The sequence below is a fragment of the Macaca nemestrina genome, chromosome 7, assembly GCF_043159975.1.
Source record: "Macaca nemestrina isolate mMacNem1 chromosome 7, mMacNem.hap1, whole genome shotgun sequence".
NCBI lineage: Eukaryota > Metazoa > Chordata > Mammalia > Primates > Cercopithecidae > Macaca > Macaca nemestrina.
Window position 1 is genome coordinate 107,298,078 of NC_092131.1, and position 18,745 is coordinate 107,316,822.

Below are 18,745 nucleotides of genomic sequence, written 5' to 3' on the forward strand. Positions count from 1 at the left end.
GAGGTCTCACTGTGTTGCCCAAGCTGGTCTCAAATTCCTAGGCTCAAGCAGTCCTCCTCCCTCAGCTTCCCAAAGTGCTGGGATTACAGGCGTGAGCCACCATGCATGGCCTCTTAGAAATCTTGATTTTTTTTTCCCTCCCTCAGAAACTGTGTTATTCTTCTTCTGCCATTTAATGGGTGCCAAATAAATGGTGGCTACTGAGATGCCTATGATGATGATGTGCAGCTGCAGAACTCTTTAGCATTTCAAAACTTTGACCTTTATTAGCTCCTGTGCCTTTGCTTTCCTCTCTCACGGGCTCCCCTTTTCCTATTCTTCTTCCTCCTGTTTCCTCCCAGATTTACCAGAACTCTGGCCTTTGCCCACTATTGTTGTCCCTCAGAATGCTTCTTTGTTGTTGAAGTATCTTTTCTGCTCTGTAGAAATCTCACACTTCTCTGGTTTTAGTGTCAGCCTCTTTTCCAAGGTCTGGTTCAGCATCCTGCTATCATCTTAATTGTCTAGCAATGGTTTTCTCTCATCTCCCATAAGCAAAAAACCCAATCTCTCTTCCAACTCCTGCTGTCTCTGCTCATGGACCAACCTCACAGTTGCTTTGACTTAGATTCCTGAAATGGTTTTGATCCCTTCCTGCCTGTTGGTCCCCTCCATCAAATCCGTGAGCATTGATGGCTATTAAACCCCTGCTTTGAGGGTCCACTCCCTGGGCCTGACCTTCTTCAGGGCCTTCTTCTCACACTGTGGAGTTACAGCGTGTAACTCTGTCTCCTTGTCCAGGATCCTCCATCTCCACTCAGTCCACCATTTACTACTGCCTCATTAGTCTTACTGAGTCATCATTTTGTCATGTTGCTTCCTCAGCATAGAGCTCATAGTCCTCAACTTGGCTGCCAGGATTCTATAGTTGAACCTCAGCCTACCTTTCCCATTCAGTAACAAAAGCTCCAAGTGTTCTTTGACAGTTTATCATGTACATGCACTGTGCTCACCTTGGTGATAGGATGGCTGGATGATGATGATTTATTTCTCAAGACAATGGGTGCCAAGAGGGACTGCATCAATAGCCAGAGAAGCCTAGCTTGGTGCATAGCTTGAGGCAGACAGAAGGGAGGTAGTAGTCTTACTCCTGTTCTGAGGGGAGCTTGGCCTGGAGAAAGAGGCCTGTGCAAACCACCTGTACCCAAACCAGCTCATTTACTGAATGTTTACTATATGTCAGGACTTTGCTAAGAGTTTGTTTACATGAATTACCCAACCTAATCTTCATGATAGCATTCTAAGGTAGTACTGTTATTATTATCAGGAACTAAATCTTTTTATTTATTTCTTTGAGACAGAGTCTCACTCTGTTGCCCAGGCTGGAGTGCAATGGCGTGATACCGGCTCACTGCAACCTCCGCCTCTCGGGTTGAAGCAGTTCTCCTGCCCCAGCCTCCTGAGTAGCTGGAATTACAGGCACCTACCACCATGCCTGGCTAATCTTTGTACTTTTAGTAGAGACGAGGTTTCACCATGTTGGCCAGGCTGGTCTCGAACTCCTGACTTCGTGATCCACCTGCCTCAGCCCCCAAAGTGCTGGGATTACAGGTGTGAGCCACAGTGCCCAGCTGGAACTAAATCTTATATGATATTTATGTAAGTAAATATTTTTTGTTTCCACTGGTGACTGGAAAACTCTGTTTTCCAGTGACTCTGTTACCCAAGCCAAGCCATTGTCTAAATTGTCCTGTTTCTTTAGATGGACTGTGGAACTTTGGCTGGAATGGCCTGTTAGCCTTGACTTGGGATCGCTCAGCCACTCAAGTCTATTCAGAAAGGAGAAGAAAATCCTGAAAGTGTGTGTGTGTGTGTGTGTGTGTGTGTGTGTACACGGAGTCTCGCTCTGTCACCAGGCTGCTCACTGCAACCTCCGCCTCCCAGGTTCAAGCAATTCTCCTGCCTCAGCCTCCCGAGTAGCTGGGACTACAGGCACATGCCACCACGCCCCGCTGATTTTTTGTATTTTTAGTAGAGACAGGGTTTCACCACATTGGCCAGGATGGTGTCAATCTCTTGACCTCGTGATCTGCCTGCCTCAGCCTCCCAAAGTGCTGGGATCACAGGCGTGAGCCACTGTGCCCGGCCTGAATATATTTTTTTAAATGCTCACTGATTGAATTGATCCCTGTAATTTTTTTTCTCTCTCTCTTTTTAATGTATCAGCTTTACTGAGATGTAATTTCTGTACCATACAAGTCACCCGTTGAAAGTATACTATTTGATAGCTGGGCATGGTGATATGTGTCTGTGTTCCCAGCTACTTGGGAGGCTGAGGTAGGAGAATCACTTGAGCCTGGGAGGTTGAGGCTGCAATAAGCCATGGTTGTGCCACTGCACTCCAGCTTGGGTGAATGGCGAGAACCTGTCTCAAAAAATAAATAAAGTATACAATTTGGTGGTTTTTAGTATATTCATGGTTTTGCAAATGTCACAATTTCCCGTATTCCCCTTGATAGTGAGCTTCAGAAGTAACCCTTAGACCTATCTCCTGAAGCCTTCCTTCTAAGGTAGGCATGCAAGTTGTGGATATGGAGAACAACCCACTTATTTCTGCCTAGGGAACCCTGTTTAGTCCTTAGCGGTTTTGGACTGCCAGCCTCGTCCTCTGGGCTGAGCTCCGCCTCAGAACTGTACTAAGGCCCATACCTCCCTTCTTCTCCAGTGTGAGCTAAGGACTTAGCTGGGCTTTCTGGCTGTTTTTTGATATAGCCCTTTTTTTGGTGCCCATTGTTTTCAGAATTAGGAAGCATCAGTAATCATCTTTTGATTCTATCGGAGTATCCTGGTTTCTTTTTGATCTGCTTTCCTAGAGGAGTCTGAAGATGAGCTCTTACCATTGGTATTTGGATGCAGGTTGCCACGTACCAAACTAGAATATTTCAGAATTGACCTGGAGTAGGGCTCTGGATAGGAAACTTCAGCTAAGCCAACAAGGCTGCCATGGTGCTCAACTCCTGGCCTGGGTCAACTCTAGGTCCTGAGGGACTCTGGAAGGCTAAGAAGGTTATGGTATACCCTAGGGGTTCAGTGTCCTACTGTGGGTTTTAGGGATTTCCATAGCTTAAGGGCCTTGGTGATTTCTTGGAGGAATTCATAACATTTTAGGATGGTGACAAAACCCAGCTCCATCTTGGCTTTCCCTACCACCCCAAGATAAAGGGAGTCACCACAACCTGGTTCTCTTGCTGTGGTCTTGTTCTGCATAGACTTCCTTCCCCAGGCTGCACTTCCTGTCTGAAAGAATCCCCACGTTCTGTGTCTGATCAGGAGAGCACAGCTAATGTGATTTCAGCCCTGGGTTTTAAGGTCTCATCGTTTGTTTTACTTGAGTTTGGTCCTGGCTGTTACCTCATCCTCCATACCCCATATATAGGGGGTGAAACCTTCACACATCCCAGAGGGGCCTCAAGCCATTTAGTTCACTTCAGAAGCTGGTAGTGGTCACATAATGGCCCTTTTTGGCCCCCAGTCTGGATATTCTTCCCCTCCCAAACACAGGGGCAGAGGCTAAGCCCCCTCTTCCACTTCAGCAGGTGGGAGTTTTGAGAGGAGGAAGTGAGAGGGAGTGCCCTTTATTTGTGTGTCCAGGACCCCTCTTGTCTGCAGATGGCCACTGAAAATATATGGCCACTTAGACTATGGTGACCTGACTTTTGTCAGCAACTCAGAAGGAGACGGACTTTGGAAGTTAAGAAAGAATTGTCCGATTACCTGAAATCGGTTTAGGGTTGAGATCGTTTTTTATCTTAATTGCTTTAGTAACGTAAGTGAATCAGAACTGAAGTGGAAAATGTTTTTGGGTTTATGTTTTCAACACAAAGTATGATGATGCTTACATTCCATTTATAGGAGTGGCAAGGAATTTACTATGCCAAAAAGAAAAACGGAGATAATATACAACAAAATGTGAAGATAATACCTGTCATTGGACAGGGAGGGTAAGTGGAAAAAAAAAGTACATCAGTCAACATACAGTGTTTTGGGTTATTGCAGAATTTGCTTTAAGTTAAGGACTGCTGACGGAAGTTTTAAGGTCAGGTGTCATCACAGAATGGCCTTCCAGGGTAGTGTTTCCTTGGTGACTTCCTCATGGCTACAGTCTGACCCTCCACTTGCAGCGCACAGCCGCCGTACTCAGAGCAGTCCTGTTTAAGCTGCATGGATACACAAGAAACCGAAGTATTTGTTTAAATCAGAATGTCACTTCAATAAGCTGTATGAAATACTAACTGGTAGACTCCCTATATTGAAAATATTTTTTACCTAATTTGATAGGCTATGTATTATTTCTGCAAAGACCCATCAAATTAGATAAAAATATTTTAAATACTAACAGTTATGGACATTCTTATATAAAACAGATGTGACTGCAGTTTGGAAACCAGTATATATCAGGAGCCTAAAAATTTCAGACAGTTTATCTCAGAAACCTATCTTAAAGAAATAATATGGTAAGATGAAAATTATGAATATGAATTACAGAACACCTAAAATATTGCAGCCATTAGAAATGACGATCATATTCACAGGTTCTAAGATTAGGGCCAAAAAAAGTAGAAATGATGATCATAGAAAATTAAATTACCTCATGCCGTAATCCTAGCACTTTGGGAGGCCAAGGTGGGAAGATCCCTTGAGCCCAGGAGTTTGAGATCTACCTGGGCAATATAGTGAAACCCCCATCCCTACAAAAAATTTAAAAATTAGCTAAGTGTGGTGACACACACTTACCAGTTTTCAGGGGACTGATGTGGAAGAATCGGGAGAATCGCTTGATTTTGGGAGGTCGAGGCTACACTGTGATCGTGCCACTGTACTCCAGTCGACGCTGTCTCAAAAGGAAAAACAAACAAACAAAAAACAAATATGAGAAAGGTTATGATATAATGTTAAATGCAAAAAGTAAAATGTAAAATGATACCTAGTGTTTAATCTCAATCATGCAAAGGAAAGAAGGAAAAAAGAACAGGAGAAAGTATGGCAGTGACAGTTGTAGTAACTGCTGTTGTTTAATTGAGCCCCTCCCTTCCTGGCCAGTTCCCAGTGTCTGTTAGATGCCACTTCATTCCATCCTAACTGCAGCCCTGTGAGGTTGGGGCTGTGATCATCTCCACTTTACAGATGAGGAAACTGAGGCTTAGAGAGGTCAGGTTTCTAGCCCAGGGGTCCAGCTGCCAGCGTGAGGCGCAGCCAGGCTGCAGACCTCAGCACTGACTGCACGGCTCACGTGCTTTGTCACCAGGCTTTGCTGCCAGTTGGTGATCGCCTCAGGGAGATGGATCTGTGTGGGTTCTCTGTTCTGATTCTTTGCCCTTTTATGTCCTTTCCAAATTTTTTGTGGTAAGTACATAGGGATTTGATTATCAAGGGGAAAAAGTGAAAAAACTGAAGGAACAATAAATAAATGAGAAGAGTCAGCAGCCTCTGAGCTAAGCCTTCGTTGCTTTGTTTTAGAAGTCTAGCTAACCACGTTCAGTGTGAACCTCAACTCCCAGTGTGGCCTGCGGCTGTGGCCACCAGTGACTGTGAGCAGATTGTTTGTTGGAACTTGAAGAAAAGCATCAATATAAAGGGTTGTGAAAATAAAACATGTTAAGGAACTAAAGCCTCTTGGTTGGTTAACATGCCGTTCATTTTAAAAAACATGTATATTTGATTGTTTCATGATTAATTGGGAAGAATTTTGTCATTTTTACTGAAGTCACTTGTACAGAGACACCAAAGGATGTTTGTTATCTCTTGTTTATTATTGGTGGCCTTGGTCACAGTAAGAAGAAATGTTCTCAGAGCATTTTGTGTATTACAAAAGGGAGGTGCCATTTCATAATGAAAAATTAACGACATATCCATCAAATTAGAGAGTCAGAAGAGAAATAATGCATTGTTTTTTACTTGCAGAAAAATTAGACACTATGTGTCCATTATCAGAGTGTGCAATGGCAACAATAAGGTACGTAAGGAGAGCCCCTGGGACCCCAGGAACACCCCAGCAAGATTTTCAGCAATCAGAACTAATGGCTTTTAAAATTCACTTTTAGGCTGAGAAAATACCCGAATGTGTTCAGTCTGACACTCATACAGGTAGGGTGCCCCATATTTATTCTTAGAGTTCGTTGAGTGTTTGGAGAAAAAAAATAAAAACAGATCTTTAACTAGCTTGCCTGGTGTAATGGTGGGATTTTCCTCAGCCTGTGGCAACATGTCTCTCCTTGACTCCCCAGGTTGGCTTATGAGTCAAAGGACTTGAGCACCTGTGAGCATTCTGACAGGTGCCCTGGGGCGGGTCTCTGAACCTGCGAGGGAAAGAACTGGTCAACTGAAATGCATGAACTCATGCGAAGTGTAGTTTTATAACCTCATTTATGCTTTAAGAGGATTGGGTGATTATCACACAGTCCTTTAACAGGGACGTCTTCATCTGTCCTGACACTTATCACTGCCAGCCTACAGGGAGGTAACTGGGCCCCTCGCACTTGCCTCACCTCTGTGTTTCTTAACCATGCCTTGGACACCGTCTGCTCATCCCCATAGCTTTGTTACTGCAAATGCATTTCCCTGACTTGGAGTCACCTGTTTCCTTCAAATGTGTCATGGCTTCAGTAAGCCACTTCCTATTCTGGTCCTCACAGATGAAGGGGCTGGGCTGGGATGGTGAAGAGCCACTCCAGCTTCCGGCAGGAGGTGCTCCATCAAGTGGCTGCGTAGACACTTGGTGTGCCACCCTACCTTGCCTGAGTAGTGTGCTCTGCTTGCCCAGCTGGTCTGTACGAGCCTCTAAGGAGAAGGCTTCCCTTCATGCTGTCGGTGATATGCTTTCTGCCTTACCAGAACAGTTCATTCTTTCACTCTAGGAACATTTACTACATATTTTTGTGAGCACTTAATGTGTACAAGATACCTGTGCTAAGTGCTTTAGGTACAGCTTATTTTAATGAAGCCTTAGAATAATTCAAGGAGGTGAGCATTTTTAGGTGAAATTCTCTTTACAGGTAAGGAAACTGAAAGTTTAAATAATCTGCCCAAGGATCTCCATCTAGGAAGTGGCAGAGCTAGCACCTGAATCCAGGAGGGCTAACACTAGGGCTCTGATGCACAGTTTTTACGGGTGCCCCAGGAGCAATCAGAGATTTAGTCTGAAAAGAAGAGAGACACATTGACACAAAGGAACAGAGCAAGCGATAAGAAGTGATCCGCAGGAATGAGAGAGGGCAGTGGGTGGTGTCCTAGGCAGGGAGATGTGGATTTGAATAAGAAAAGAAGTGTGAGCGGAAAAGCATTCCAGCAATAAAAACAGGCATAGAAGAGGGAAAGTACAGGGCATGTTCCAGAAAAAGGAAGTACTAAATTTTGACTGGTATAAAAGGTCAGTGGGGAAAGAGGTATTTGGGTCAGTAAGAATCCTGAAATGCTAGGTGGGAAGTTTCCATTTTCATCTATAGACAGTGGGAGTCTCTGAGGATTTGTGAGTCAGGGAGCAGCGTGATGATATCTGAGCTCTGAGAAGCTCTTAGAGGATGTATGTCAGATGACATGGAAGGAGACACCAGAGAGAATACCAGCACTGCCATAGTCGAGAGGAAAGAAAACAATGGCCAGGGAATAATAAGGTGACGACAGTAGGAAGAGAGAAGAGAGGCCAGATGTGATGATGGTGTGGGACTAGAGAGAGAAAAGCAAGAAAGTCCTTGAAAAGGTGGTTTCTGAGCCTGTAGATTCAAGGAGTAGCAGTAGGGCTGGGGAGGATGAATGTGTAGAGCTCTACCTGTGAGATCCTGCTGGCAGTCAGGTGGGTTTGTTTATTCACCCCTTTGCCCATTTATTCTACAGATTTCTGTTGAGTACCTGCTGAGCACTGGCTTCTGTGTTCTGCAAAGAGGTTAGGACTAGAGATGAAAATGTTTCTGGCCAGCCAAGCATTAGCAAGTAGCACAGATGTGGATGTGATGGAAACCAGGGATGGGAAAGGGGAATGGAAACTTTGAGGTTACAGTGGAAGAGAACAGCAAGAAAAGGAGAGGAGGGGTGAGGTGGATTCCTGGAGACCACCTACCTCCAGAGAAGGAGGAAACAGAAGCAGGAAAGAGGGGTTAGAGAGAGTGGGGGAGTCTGGAGAGTGTTGCTGAAGCTCAAGGCAGGGAGAACGGGAAGCATCAAGACTGGTCAGGGCTGCAGCACACATAGGGAAGGAGGGGGATATGGAGCCAGAGATGGAATGCTTTGCATTCAAGAGCTTGTCTGTGACCTGCAGACATGCAGTTTTTGGAGAATGGCGAGGGCAGAAGCCAGATTGCAGGGGCTGGAGGCGTCAGAGTAGAAGCAGCACGTGTGGGCCTGTTATGGAGAGTCCTACACTGCAAGTTCACAGGGGGCTTTTACTTGGTTTTAAGCATTTGTTTTTTAACTCTTAAGAATAGTGCCATATGGCCGGGCGTGGTGGGTCATACCTGTAATCCCACCACTTTGGGAGGCCAAGGCAGGTGGATCACCTGAGGTCAGGAGTTTGAGACCAGCCTGACCAACATGGAGAAACTCCATCTCTACTAAAAATACAAAATTAGCCAGGCGTGGTGGCGCATGCCTCTCATCCCAGCTACTCAGGAGGCTGAGGCAAGAGTATCACTTGAACCCGGGAGGCTGAGGTTATGGTGAGGCGAGATCGAGCCATTGTACTCTAGCCTGGGCAACAAGAGTGAAACTCCGTCCCCAAAAAAAAAGAATAGCGCTGTAAAGTAGGTATGACTATTATTTATATTCCTTTATTACAGAGGAAGAAACTGAGGCTCAGAAAAGTTCAATGAGCCAGGTGTGGTGGCTCACACCTGTAATCCTAGCACTTTGGGAGGCCAAGGCGGGTGGATCACTTGAGCCTAGGAGTTTGAGACCAGCCCGGGAAACATGGTGAAAACCTGTTCCTACCAAACATACAAAAAATTAGCCGGGCGTGGTGACACGCGCCAGTGGTCTCAGCTACAGGGGAGGCTGAGGCACGAGAATTGCTTGAACCTGGGAGGCAGAGGCTGCAGTGAGCCGAGATCGCGCCACTGCACTCCAGCCTGGGTGGCAGAGCAAGACTGTCTAAAAAAAGAAAAAAGTTCAAAGACAGCCTAGAGTTGGGCAGCCAGGATATGGCAGAGCTGGGACTGAGAGGCAGAGTCAGTGATGCAGTCAGAAGAAATGTTCGGCAGGGGGAGCATCTCCCAAACTGCATTTATATCGAGGCCATTTGGTCGTTTTACTTGATCAACGCTGACTTAGGAGTTTTACCCATCCCACCCAGATGAGCCACCTGCCCATCCTACCTCCCCCCTTAGCAGCATAAACAGCTTTATGTCCAAAGGTCTCAACTGGTCATCTTCACTTGAGAAGGCAGGGTGGAGCTATTATAGGCCATGGGCCAGCCAAAGTCCTTGGTTACACACAACAGAAATCAAATCTTAAGCAGAAAGGAGTTTTTTTGTTTTTTGTTTTTTGGAAGGAAATAGGGTTGCTTACAGATTGGACAAGAAAGCTCTAGAACTAGTTTTGGAAAAGGAGGCAGGAACCTGGGGAAGCTGAGCAACTGTCCCCACTGCCCTAGGCATGCCATAGGAGCACTGTGCTTAGGGGGCCCCTGCTGTCACTACTGAACTTTGAGCACCACTGGCCCTGTTGAGGTCTAGTTATGGGATGTTGCTGTTCTCACCACGGGTAGCATAGCTTCTTCACACTTCGCTTCCTTGCCTCACTCTCTCAAAAGCAGACTCATTTGGCTGGGCCTGTGTCACCTACTCTATCACTAACTGGGTATGGAGCAATGGAGTCTCTGGCCTTCTCCCTTCCATAGTGAGAGGACTTAGTACTCCCTAGACATGGGAAGGAAGGTTCAGGATCTGAGCATCCAAAAGAGTAATAAAATCCCAATACATGCTCCCTTTTCCATGGCCCATGTGTTTTCACGTGACACTGTCTCACTGAGGACACCAAATTGTAGTGACAATTGTCCAATCTATTGATTTGTTCTAGGTCAGGCGATGAGCCTGGCTGTAAGCATACTGAAATGAACATGAGTCTCACTCTCCGGTGGCAGGAGAAAATAATTTGAATATGCTGTGGTTTGTAGTACCACACTGGAGAAAAGCTGGGGGATGCTTCCCAGCAATAATGATGATGATGGTTGACCTGGTGTCTGGAGAGAAGTAGTGGTCATGCAGAGGACAAGGTGGGAGGAGCAGCACACATAAAGGCGTAGAGAGGCGAGGCTCGGGCAGGCCAGTTTGGATTCATCCTGTGAATCCAGGCAGAGGAAGGCCAAGTGAATCTGTATAAATAGGTAAATGGGAAAGAGTCAGGTCTTATAAAGATAGTCATGGAGAAAAGAGATTGAAGACAAAGTAACTCCTGAATCCTGCCTCAGGAGTCCAATCAGAGACTGGATTCAGGAGTTACTTAAGTATAATCAGTAGGATTTGGGAACCAGCTTACTGTGTGGGATAAAGAGAAGACTTGAGAATGACACCGAGATATCTAGCTTGGCCACTGGATAACATTAATTAAAATAACAAGTGCACATAAGATCATAAGAAAGAGCAGATTTGTACAGGGAGTGGACAGTAAGTTTAGATTTGAACTTACCACATCTGAAGTGATAAGCCAAAACTTTTGGCCCTGGGCCAACTCTCCTGGAGAGAGAAAGTGAGGCAGGAAGACTGAGTACCAAGAAAGGAGTCCAGCCATAAGAGACATGTGAATAATGACCAGAGGAGCACTGAGGAGCAGGATTAATTCATTCATTCATCATTCATCCAAACTCAGTGCACAACTGCTGTGCACCAGGCAACATCTATGTCTCTGCTTGCAAGATGTGTTTCTAGCTGGGGGTGAGGTAGACAGTAAGCAAACAAACATACAGTATATCAGATGGTGTTAAGTTCTGTGGAGAAGAATGAAGCCAGGGGATTGGGCATTCAGGGGATGAGGAGGTGGTCAGGACAGGCCTTACCAGTAATGTGACAGGCTCTGGTTCTTGTTCAGGTTGTATGGAATGGAGCCCAGGCCTCATACTTTGCAGGTGTTCTCATGGGCTACCAGGGTTGGGGCCATTGTTAGAGGCCTCATAGATCATTTAAAATACTTGGGAGATTTGGTCTGCACCTGGAGAAAGTGAGCTTTCTTGGGAGGAAGAGGTAGGTAGTTACCAGAGGCCCATGTGCAGAGTCCTGTGGGCTTGGCAGTTTGGAGGTGGCCCTGTTGCAGAGTAAGTGCTCTGCAAATGCTTGTTGATAGTGCCTGAGGAAATGCTCTGACAGTCTGCTGTGGTCCTGGCAAAATGACTTTTGGGCAAGTCACATAAGATACTGGGACCTGGACTTCCTCATATCCAAACTGGAGCTCATACTTCCAGGCTGCAGGGCTAATGTGAGTTGGAGGAAGCTGCTGTTTTTGAGGGGTACTGATTGGTTACCCCCTCTCATCATCCCCACTGTTTTTCCAGGGTTCCCAGGATTTACCCAGCAGGTCAAGGAAATGCTATTAATTTTTCTCTATTGAAAGGATAGGCAGAGCTTATGGACCCTGTTTCACAGAACAGGAAGCCAGGAGCAGAGACATGAAGTTGCAGGTGATCCTGAGCCCAGGCCCTGGCTGTGGAGGCCTGTTTAGTGTTCTCTCCACTGGCAGGCCGGGTACCTCAGGATGAGTGTGTGTTTTCTGAGCACTCAGTAAGCAGGAGGCCCTGGGCGCAGCACACTTTCAGGAGTTGGTAGTCTCGTTGGGATGTAAGCCTTACACTTCATCTTCAACCTCTTGGTATTCCCTGAGGAGAGCTTCTGAGAACTGGGCACTGGGGTGACAGGGTGGAGACACGGTCCATCTCTACCCACTGGGCGAAAATTGCTAGAATCATCTATAACGTGCTACAGGGACTAGGGGAGGAGTGAGCTTAGCAGGGCTTTTAGGAACAAGAGGGTCTTGTATTTACATAAAGTAACTTTGAAACAGTCAAATAGAAATTAAAGCCTGCTTAGTCTCCCTCCATTTTTCCACAGTGCATCCTTCATACACAGTTGCTACTTGCTCCTCTTCAGCCACACTCCTCTATCTGCACAAGCAGTTTCCTCCTCCTGGAAATGCTGTCCTCCTCCTCCGTATCTTGGCTGCAGCTACAAGACCCCATCCATCTCCTTTCTGCCCCCACTCCCTTGAGAATCTGCCACTTCCCCCTCCAGACTCCTCCTGAACTTTAAAAGTATTACTGTAACTCTTGATTTACCCACCCTTTTCCCCACTGACCATCTCCTTTTGAGTTCATGGACCATAACTTACTCATTTTCACCTCCCTAATGCCTAGTTTAGGGCAGCACACATGGTGGGTGCCCAGTAAAGGTTTGTTGAGTGGAATAAAAGAGGTAAGAATGAAGGAACAAATAATCATAAGTTCCCAGCCCAGGCTATGTGGACATTACTCATCATGAAGCTCAGAGGAAGGAGACACACTTCTGGCTCCATGTGGTTGAGAAGAGGGGACATTTGAAGGAATAAACACTTGAAGAGGGTGCAGTGTCGTGTCTCAGACGAAAGGAGCCGATGTCAAGGCTGTTCCAGAGACGGAGCAGTTGTGCTGATGCAGCACATTCATGGGAAACACAGTGCAAGATGAAAGGCAGGCTGCTGTAGGCCAACCTTACCTGTCCTTGAATGCCAGGAAGTTATTTATCTCTGAAACGCTGAAGGATTTTGAGCAGGGGAGCCACAGAATCAGAGTGACTGATATAACAGAACTTTGATTTGTGCACAGCAGGAAGGTGCAAGTTTTTGGTGAAGCAGATGTGTATTTATTGAGCTTCTATATACATATGCTGCTTCTAGCAGATGGTAGCTACAGTGCTGGTCACCTAGGAAAGACAAGAAAAACTGTCCCTGCTCTCAAGTCATTCATGTTAGCAAGGAAGGCAAGACAATAAAGCAGGCTGTTACCCAGCACTGTTGGGGTGGTGTGGAGAGACTTTAAGGAAAGGTTTCCCAAAAGTTATGATACCTGAACTGCATCTTCAAAGAAGATCAGAGGTAACCAGTCGAAGAAGGTGGCATGGGAGAGGCACATTTCCAAGTCAGTGGTTTGTACCAAATCATAGAGGTTTGGGAGGCAAATTAACAAATCATAAATAGTTCAAGGTGGATAGAGATAGGGGGCGTAGACCTCATAGGACTCTGGGTGCCACACTGAGGAGTTTGAATCTTATCCTAAAGACAAGGATGAGCCATTGAAGTGTTTTGATTGAGAGATTTGGTTGGATTTTTGTTTTACAGCGATCACTTGGCAGCCTGCAGAGAATAAGTTGAAGGGGGAAAGGTTGGTGTTTTGGAGCCAATCTGGGAGGCCATTGTTATAATCCAGAGAGGATGACAAATGTCTGAGCTCGGACAAGGACAGAGCTGGGGATAGACTCGAGGTGTTTAGGAGGTAGAATCCTTAGATTTGGCTGACCCATTGAAGGCGGAGGAGAGGGGAGGGGGAGAAGTGATGGATGACTTCTGTCCACCTTATAGTAGATGCTGTTCAGTGACCTGGGTTAAAGAGCAGATTTGGAAAAAGATAAGGACTTCATGGTGGATAATGAATTCATTTGCAGTGCCTGAGGAGTGTCTAAATAAGGTGGTAAATGGTAAGTTAAGATGTAAGTCTGGAGCTCAGGAGAGAGGCCTGGGGTAAGATGGCAATATAGGAGTTAATTAAAACCATAGGAAGGAATGAGATCTCCCAAGGAGGTTTTGTTGACTGAGAAGGACTAAGGACAGAACCTTTGAAAAACCACCTTTGGAAACACCAGGGATACTGAGGAAGAGGAAATCATGAAAGAAACTAGAAAGGAGTAGTAAGAAGTGGAAGGAAAACCAGGAGAGTGTGGACTCTGCAAACAGGAGTGTCCAGAAAGGGATCAGTTGTGTCTAGTACCACAATCAAGTCAGGTCAGGTAAGGATTGAGTTGTAGCCTTCAGACTTAGCAAAAAAGGAGGTCGTTGGTGACCTTGACATGTTCACTCTTTAGTGCCTACAGAGAAGAGGATTTAGTTTAATTGGGCAAAGAAGCAAAGAGCAGGTGAAGAGGCTTCTCGATGGTGCAGAGGAAGTGCTAAGGGCCTGCATTCAGATCCTGTCCATGAGCAGGGAGAGAAGTTCTGGGTGAGGAAGCCAAGACAAGGCAGAGAAGCTACTCCATGGCTGTGGGAAGAGCCGAGCTCAGCGCCCACCCTGCTGTGCACTCATCTGCAGAGCAGCTCCCAGTTTCCTTGTCTGTGAAATGGGGATGTATGGTACCCAGCAGGTGCACAGAGAAGGGGTCAGGAAGGTAAGTCAGAGTTGCTTTGTCAGTGATTGCTGTGGGGGTCAGGATTAGAGAAGAGTCAAAGACAGTCCCCCATTTGAAGCCTAGGAGAGCAGTGTGTCCTTCGTAGAGAAGAGGGGGTGAAAGGGAGGAAGATGAACTATCATTTGAAATATACCCCAAACAGTGTTTACCGTACTACCCTAGGAAAGAGAAGAATGTTTTCCCTGGGATATTGTAGTCCTTATTTTGTAGAGAAAATGAAAGATTTTTTTTCTTTGGGGCAAGATGAGTGGGGATCAAAATTTTCCCATCATTTTATTCAATTATATAGAAATACAATAGGAGAAATTCCCCTGAGGGCATTTCTATCAGTTGTCACTTTATGTCCTGGAACTCTGTAATTACATAATCTGGAGCTGTAAAGCCCTTGTTTATCTGTGCACCTGGTGGGACATTTTGAGAAACTCTACCCCCGTAAAACTGGTTGTTCATAGTCTTCATCTCTATACTGTATTTACTTTTGTGGCATTTAAAACATGTTTAATTCTTAAAGTTGAAAGTTTTTTTTAAATTTTAGATTGGTAACCTTCCTTAATATGTTGTTTAAATCAAAAGTGATTTATCATTTGTTTCTACAGATAATCAGACAGGCAAACATAAAGACAGAAGAAAAGGCTCACTAGACGTCAAAGCTGTTGCCTCCCGTACAACTGAAGGTGAGTGACCAAGACAAGAGAAAAAAAATGTGATCAAATCACTGTTGAACACATGGAGCCCTGCTGTGCCTTGCCCAGTCTCATCCTGTCTATCTCCAATTCTCGGGAGAAGAGGGAACCCTCTGGAAACTAGTGTTCCATTTTTCCCTCTCTGGACTCCTGCCAATGGGCTCCATTCTGAGCCTTTTAATGGAATCAGAAAATAAAGAAAAGGAAAAGATACATTCCCATATATTCTATAGTTGCATTTCTAAACTGTAACAGCAGAAGATGTCAATTCATCTGCTATAATTGTTTGCATTTGATAATTCTTAAAGATCTATCCCATCGTGGTTTGCAGTTTGCCATGGAAACTTTTAGAGAGAGGTGAGCTCGATTTTGGAATTGTGAAAGAACCTTATTCAGCAAATATTATTTAAGTTCTAATTGAAACATACTTTTTAAAAAGAATATGTAGGTGCATGGCCTGAATGACCTAATTTTTAAAATGTAATAAACATTGCTTATACAGAGTGTAGATGCAGGTATTACTGCTAGCTGTATACATTCTTTGGCCCAAAAATGAATACAGAAGGATACAGAGCTGTTTGTACTGGTTCAAAAGACAAACTTTTCCAAGGTGATACCAGCTAAGATTACACAGTAGGGATCAAATGCCACCCTGTCATCCCTCACAGATTTGTTATAAGGCCCAGATGACATGCTGTGTACTCCTTGCACTGGAAAGACCATACAGATTACAACCCTGCTTTGAGGGCAGGATTGGGGTGGTGCCAGTGAGGAAGCAGTATGGGGTTATGGGAAGGACTGTAAACTTTGGTGTCAGAATGACCTCAGTTCAAGTCCCAGCTTCATCTACTCTGTGTAGCCTTGAGGGTGGACTTCTGTGTTTCCATTGCCTTATCTGTAAAGTGGGGATAATTTACTGTCTACAGAGGATTGTGTGAGGATTAAATGAGTGTGTGTGGTGCCTGGTGAGTAAGGGTAGGGACTCAGTTAGTGTTAGCCGACATCGTCATCTTCATTGTAGCTGTCGTGATTACAGTCCCAGACTCTCTGCAGTCTTGGAGCAGCACAGAGCAGGGCTGAGGTCCCTGCCCAGAACAGCCTTCACTCACCACATGCTAATGTTTGTTGATCCTTTGAATTCCTTGGTATATTTCTATGTTTTAATAAACATTTTTTCTTGTAACTTTTTATTTTTATGATTTTTGAGTTATAATTTACATACAATGAAATTCACTTGTTTCATCTCAATGAGTTTTGACAATTCTATGTGCTCATGTAATCACCACCCAAAATAGATATGGAAAAGCCACACACACAAACACATCATTAACCATGCAGAAGCAACCACTGATTGCTAGCACCATAAATTAATTTGGCATCTCCTTGTGCCTCATAGAATTGGAATCGTACAGTATGGCTTGTTTGTGTCTAGCTTCTTGAACTTTGATGTTTTCAAGGTTCTTCCATGTTAGGTATGTCATAGTTCCTTCCTTCTTATTGCTCAGTAGTATTCCCTTATAGGAATATACTACAATTGGTGTACACATCTTCTTATTGATGGACAGTTGTTTTGTTTCCATTTTGAGGCTGCTAAGAATGAGGCTGCCATGAACATTTTTGTACAAGTCTTCTTTTGTGGATGTATATGCTCATCTTCTCCCTAGAAGTGGGATTGCTAGGCCTTAGAGCAGCTGCAAATGGTGCTCTCCAGTTTTATTCTCCAATAATAGCTCCAACATACTGCACCATGTTACTCTCCTCACTCATCTGTGAGAGTTCCAGTTGTTCCATGTTTTCCCACACTTGGTAGTACCAGAATTTAAAATGTTAGCCATTCCAGTGGTTTTAATTTTAATTTTCCTTATGACTGAAGTTGGGCACCTTTTTATTGGCCATTTGGATAATCCTTTTCTGAAGTGCTGTTCAAGTCTTTTGCCCATATTGATAATTGGGTTGTATATCTTTTTCTTGTTGGTTTGTAGGGATTCTGTATATAGTCTAGGTATGGAATATCTGTGTATCACAAATATATTTTTTTAGTCTGTGGTTTGCCTTCTCCCCTCTAAATCGTATCTTTTGATTCTTAAAGAACAGAGGTTCTTAATCTTAAGGAAGTTCATTTTATCAGGTTTTATATTATTACTAGTGCTTTTTGTGTCCTATTTAAGAAATCGTTCTTCATCCCAAGATCATGAAAATATTCTCCCTTGTTTTCTTCTAGGAGTTTTATTGTTTTATCTTTTGTTTTAGGTCTTTGATCCATTTTAAATTTTTATATCTGGTGAGGGTAGAGATCAAGGATGACTGCCCCTGACCCTGGGGAAATCCAACTGGTCTATCACCATATTGAATAAACATCTTTTGCAGTAGCACCATTATTATAAATCAGGTTACTACGAATATGTGATCTGTTCCTGGACTCTATTCTGTCCCACTCTTCTGTTTGTCTATGCTTACACCAATATCACAATCAGCTACTTATATAGTAAGTGTTGATATCTGATACCTGGTAGTAAGTAGTTGTTGTTCTTCAGTGTCTTGGCTGTTCTAGATCCTTTGCATTTCCATGTCACACTTAGAATGAGCTTCTTAGTTTATACACACACCCTCCTGGGATTTGTTTTCAGAGTGCCTTAAATCTGTAGATCAATTCAGGGAAAATTGAAATCTCAGTAATACTGAGTCTTTCAAATCATGAACATGCGATGTCTCCATTTATTTAGGCTGTCTTTGTTTTCTCTCAGCAGTGTTTTACATTTTCATTGTAGAAGTCATACTAATCTTTAATTAGATTTATTCTTAGGTATTGATGGTTTCTTACGCTACTGTAATGGTGTTACTTGTTTAAATTTCCAATTGCTTATTGTATATAGTCATAGAAATACAACTGATTTTTGAATATTGACTTTGTATATCCAAGAGCTTGGGCAAACCTACAAACTCACTGTAAAAGAAGAGGAGTGCATTTATAGATTCTTCAGGGCTTTCTGTATACACAGTCATGACAATCTTTATACTTTTTTTCTTACCTTATTACTCTGTTTGATTTTTTTCTAATTCCTTTATTTTTTAATTGACAAGAATTATGTATATTTATCATGTACATGATGTTTTGACCTATCTGTACATTGTGGAATGGCTAAATTAGGCTAATTAACATATTTATTACCTCCTACACTTTCATTTTTTTTGTGGTGAGAGAACACAAAATCTACATTTAGCAATTTTCTAGAATACGTTGTTATTAATTGTAGTTACCATGTTGTACAATAGATCTCTGTTGTTTGTTACAAGCATATGTCAATTAATTTTAAATGAAAACAAGTCCTTTTATGACAGTGAGAAAATAGCAGTTTTTATTTTTGTTTTAATGACATTGTTGGATAAAATGGAAGGTTGGCAATCCTATAATCACCAAAATTTTAAGAAGTTTAGTTGGGTCCCCAAATTTAAAACATTTGAGACCTTGTGAATTGGTTAACCTTGGACGGTGTCTCTCCTTGGGCCTCAGTTTCTTCATTGGTAAAATGAGGTTGATACATCAGTCTCTGGGACAGCCCCTGGTCCTGTAACGTCTTTGGAAAGCAGCATTTAGCCTGATGGGATTGTTCGTGGAGATACCCAGGACTGGACGTTAATGGTTTTCCTGCCTATATTGTCTGGGCTTCTCCTCAT

The 18,745-nt window shown here is 43.8% G+C and overlaps 1 protein-coding gene and 1 long non-coding RNA gene across 4 annotated transcripts in view; one reads left to right on the top strand and one right to left on the bottom strand.

Moving 5' to 3' along the window:
- Positions 1-18,745, top strand: part of LOC105464709 (phosphodiesterase 8A) — a 156,760-nt gene that overhangs the window by 110,306 nt on the left and 27,709 nt on the right. For all 3 annotated transcript variants that reach the window (XM_011712732.3, XM_071100775.1, XM_071100776.1), the window contains 4 exons: positions 3,892-3,980; positions 5,941-5,992; positions 6,081-6,123; positions 14,984-15,061. In XM_011712732.3, coding sequence (XP_011711034.2) covers positions 3,892-3,980; positions 5,941-5,992; positions 6,081-6,123; positions 14,984-15,061 — 262 coding nt within the window. The remainder of the gene's footprint in view (positions 1-3,891; positions 3,981-5,940; positions 5,993-6,080; positions 6,124-14,983; positions 15,062-18,745) is intronic.
- Positions 3,895-4,866, bottom strand: LOC139364399 (uncharacterized). Its single transcript, XR_011626237.1, has 2 exons — positions 4,774-4,866; positions 3,895-4,196 (listed from the first exon to the last, which is right to left on the bottom strand). It is a non-coding gene; the product is annotated as an uncharacterized lncRNA (long non-coding RNA).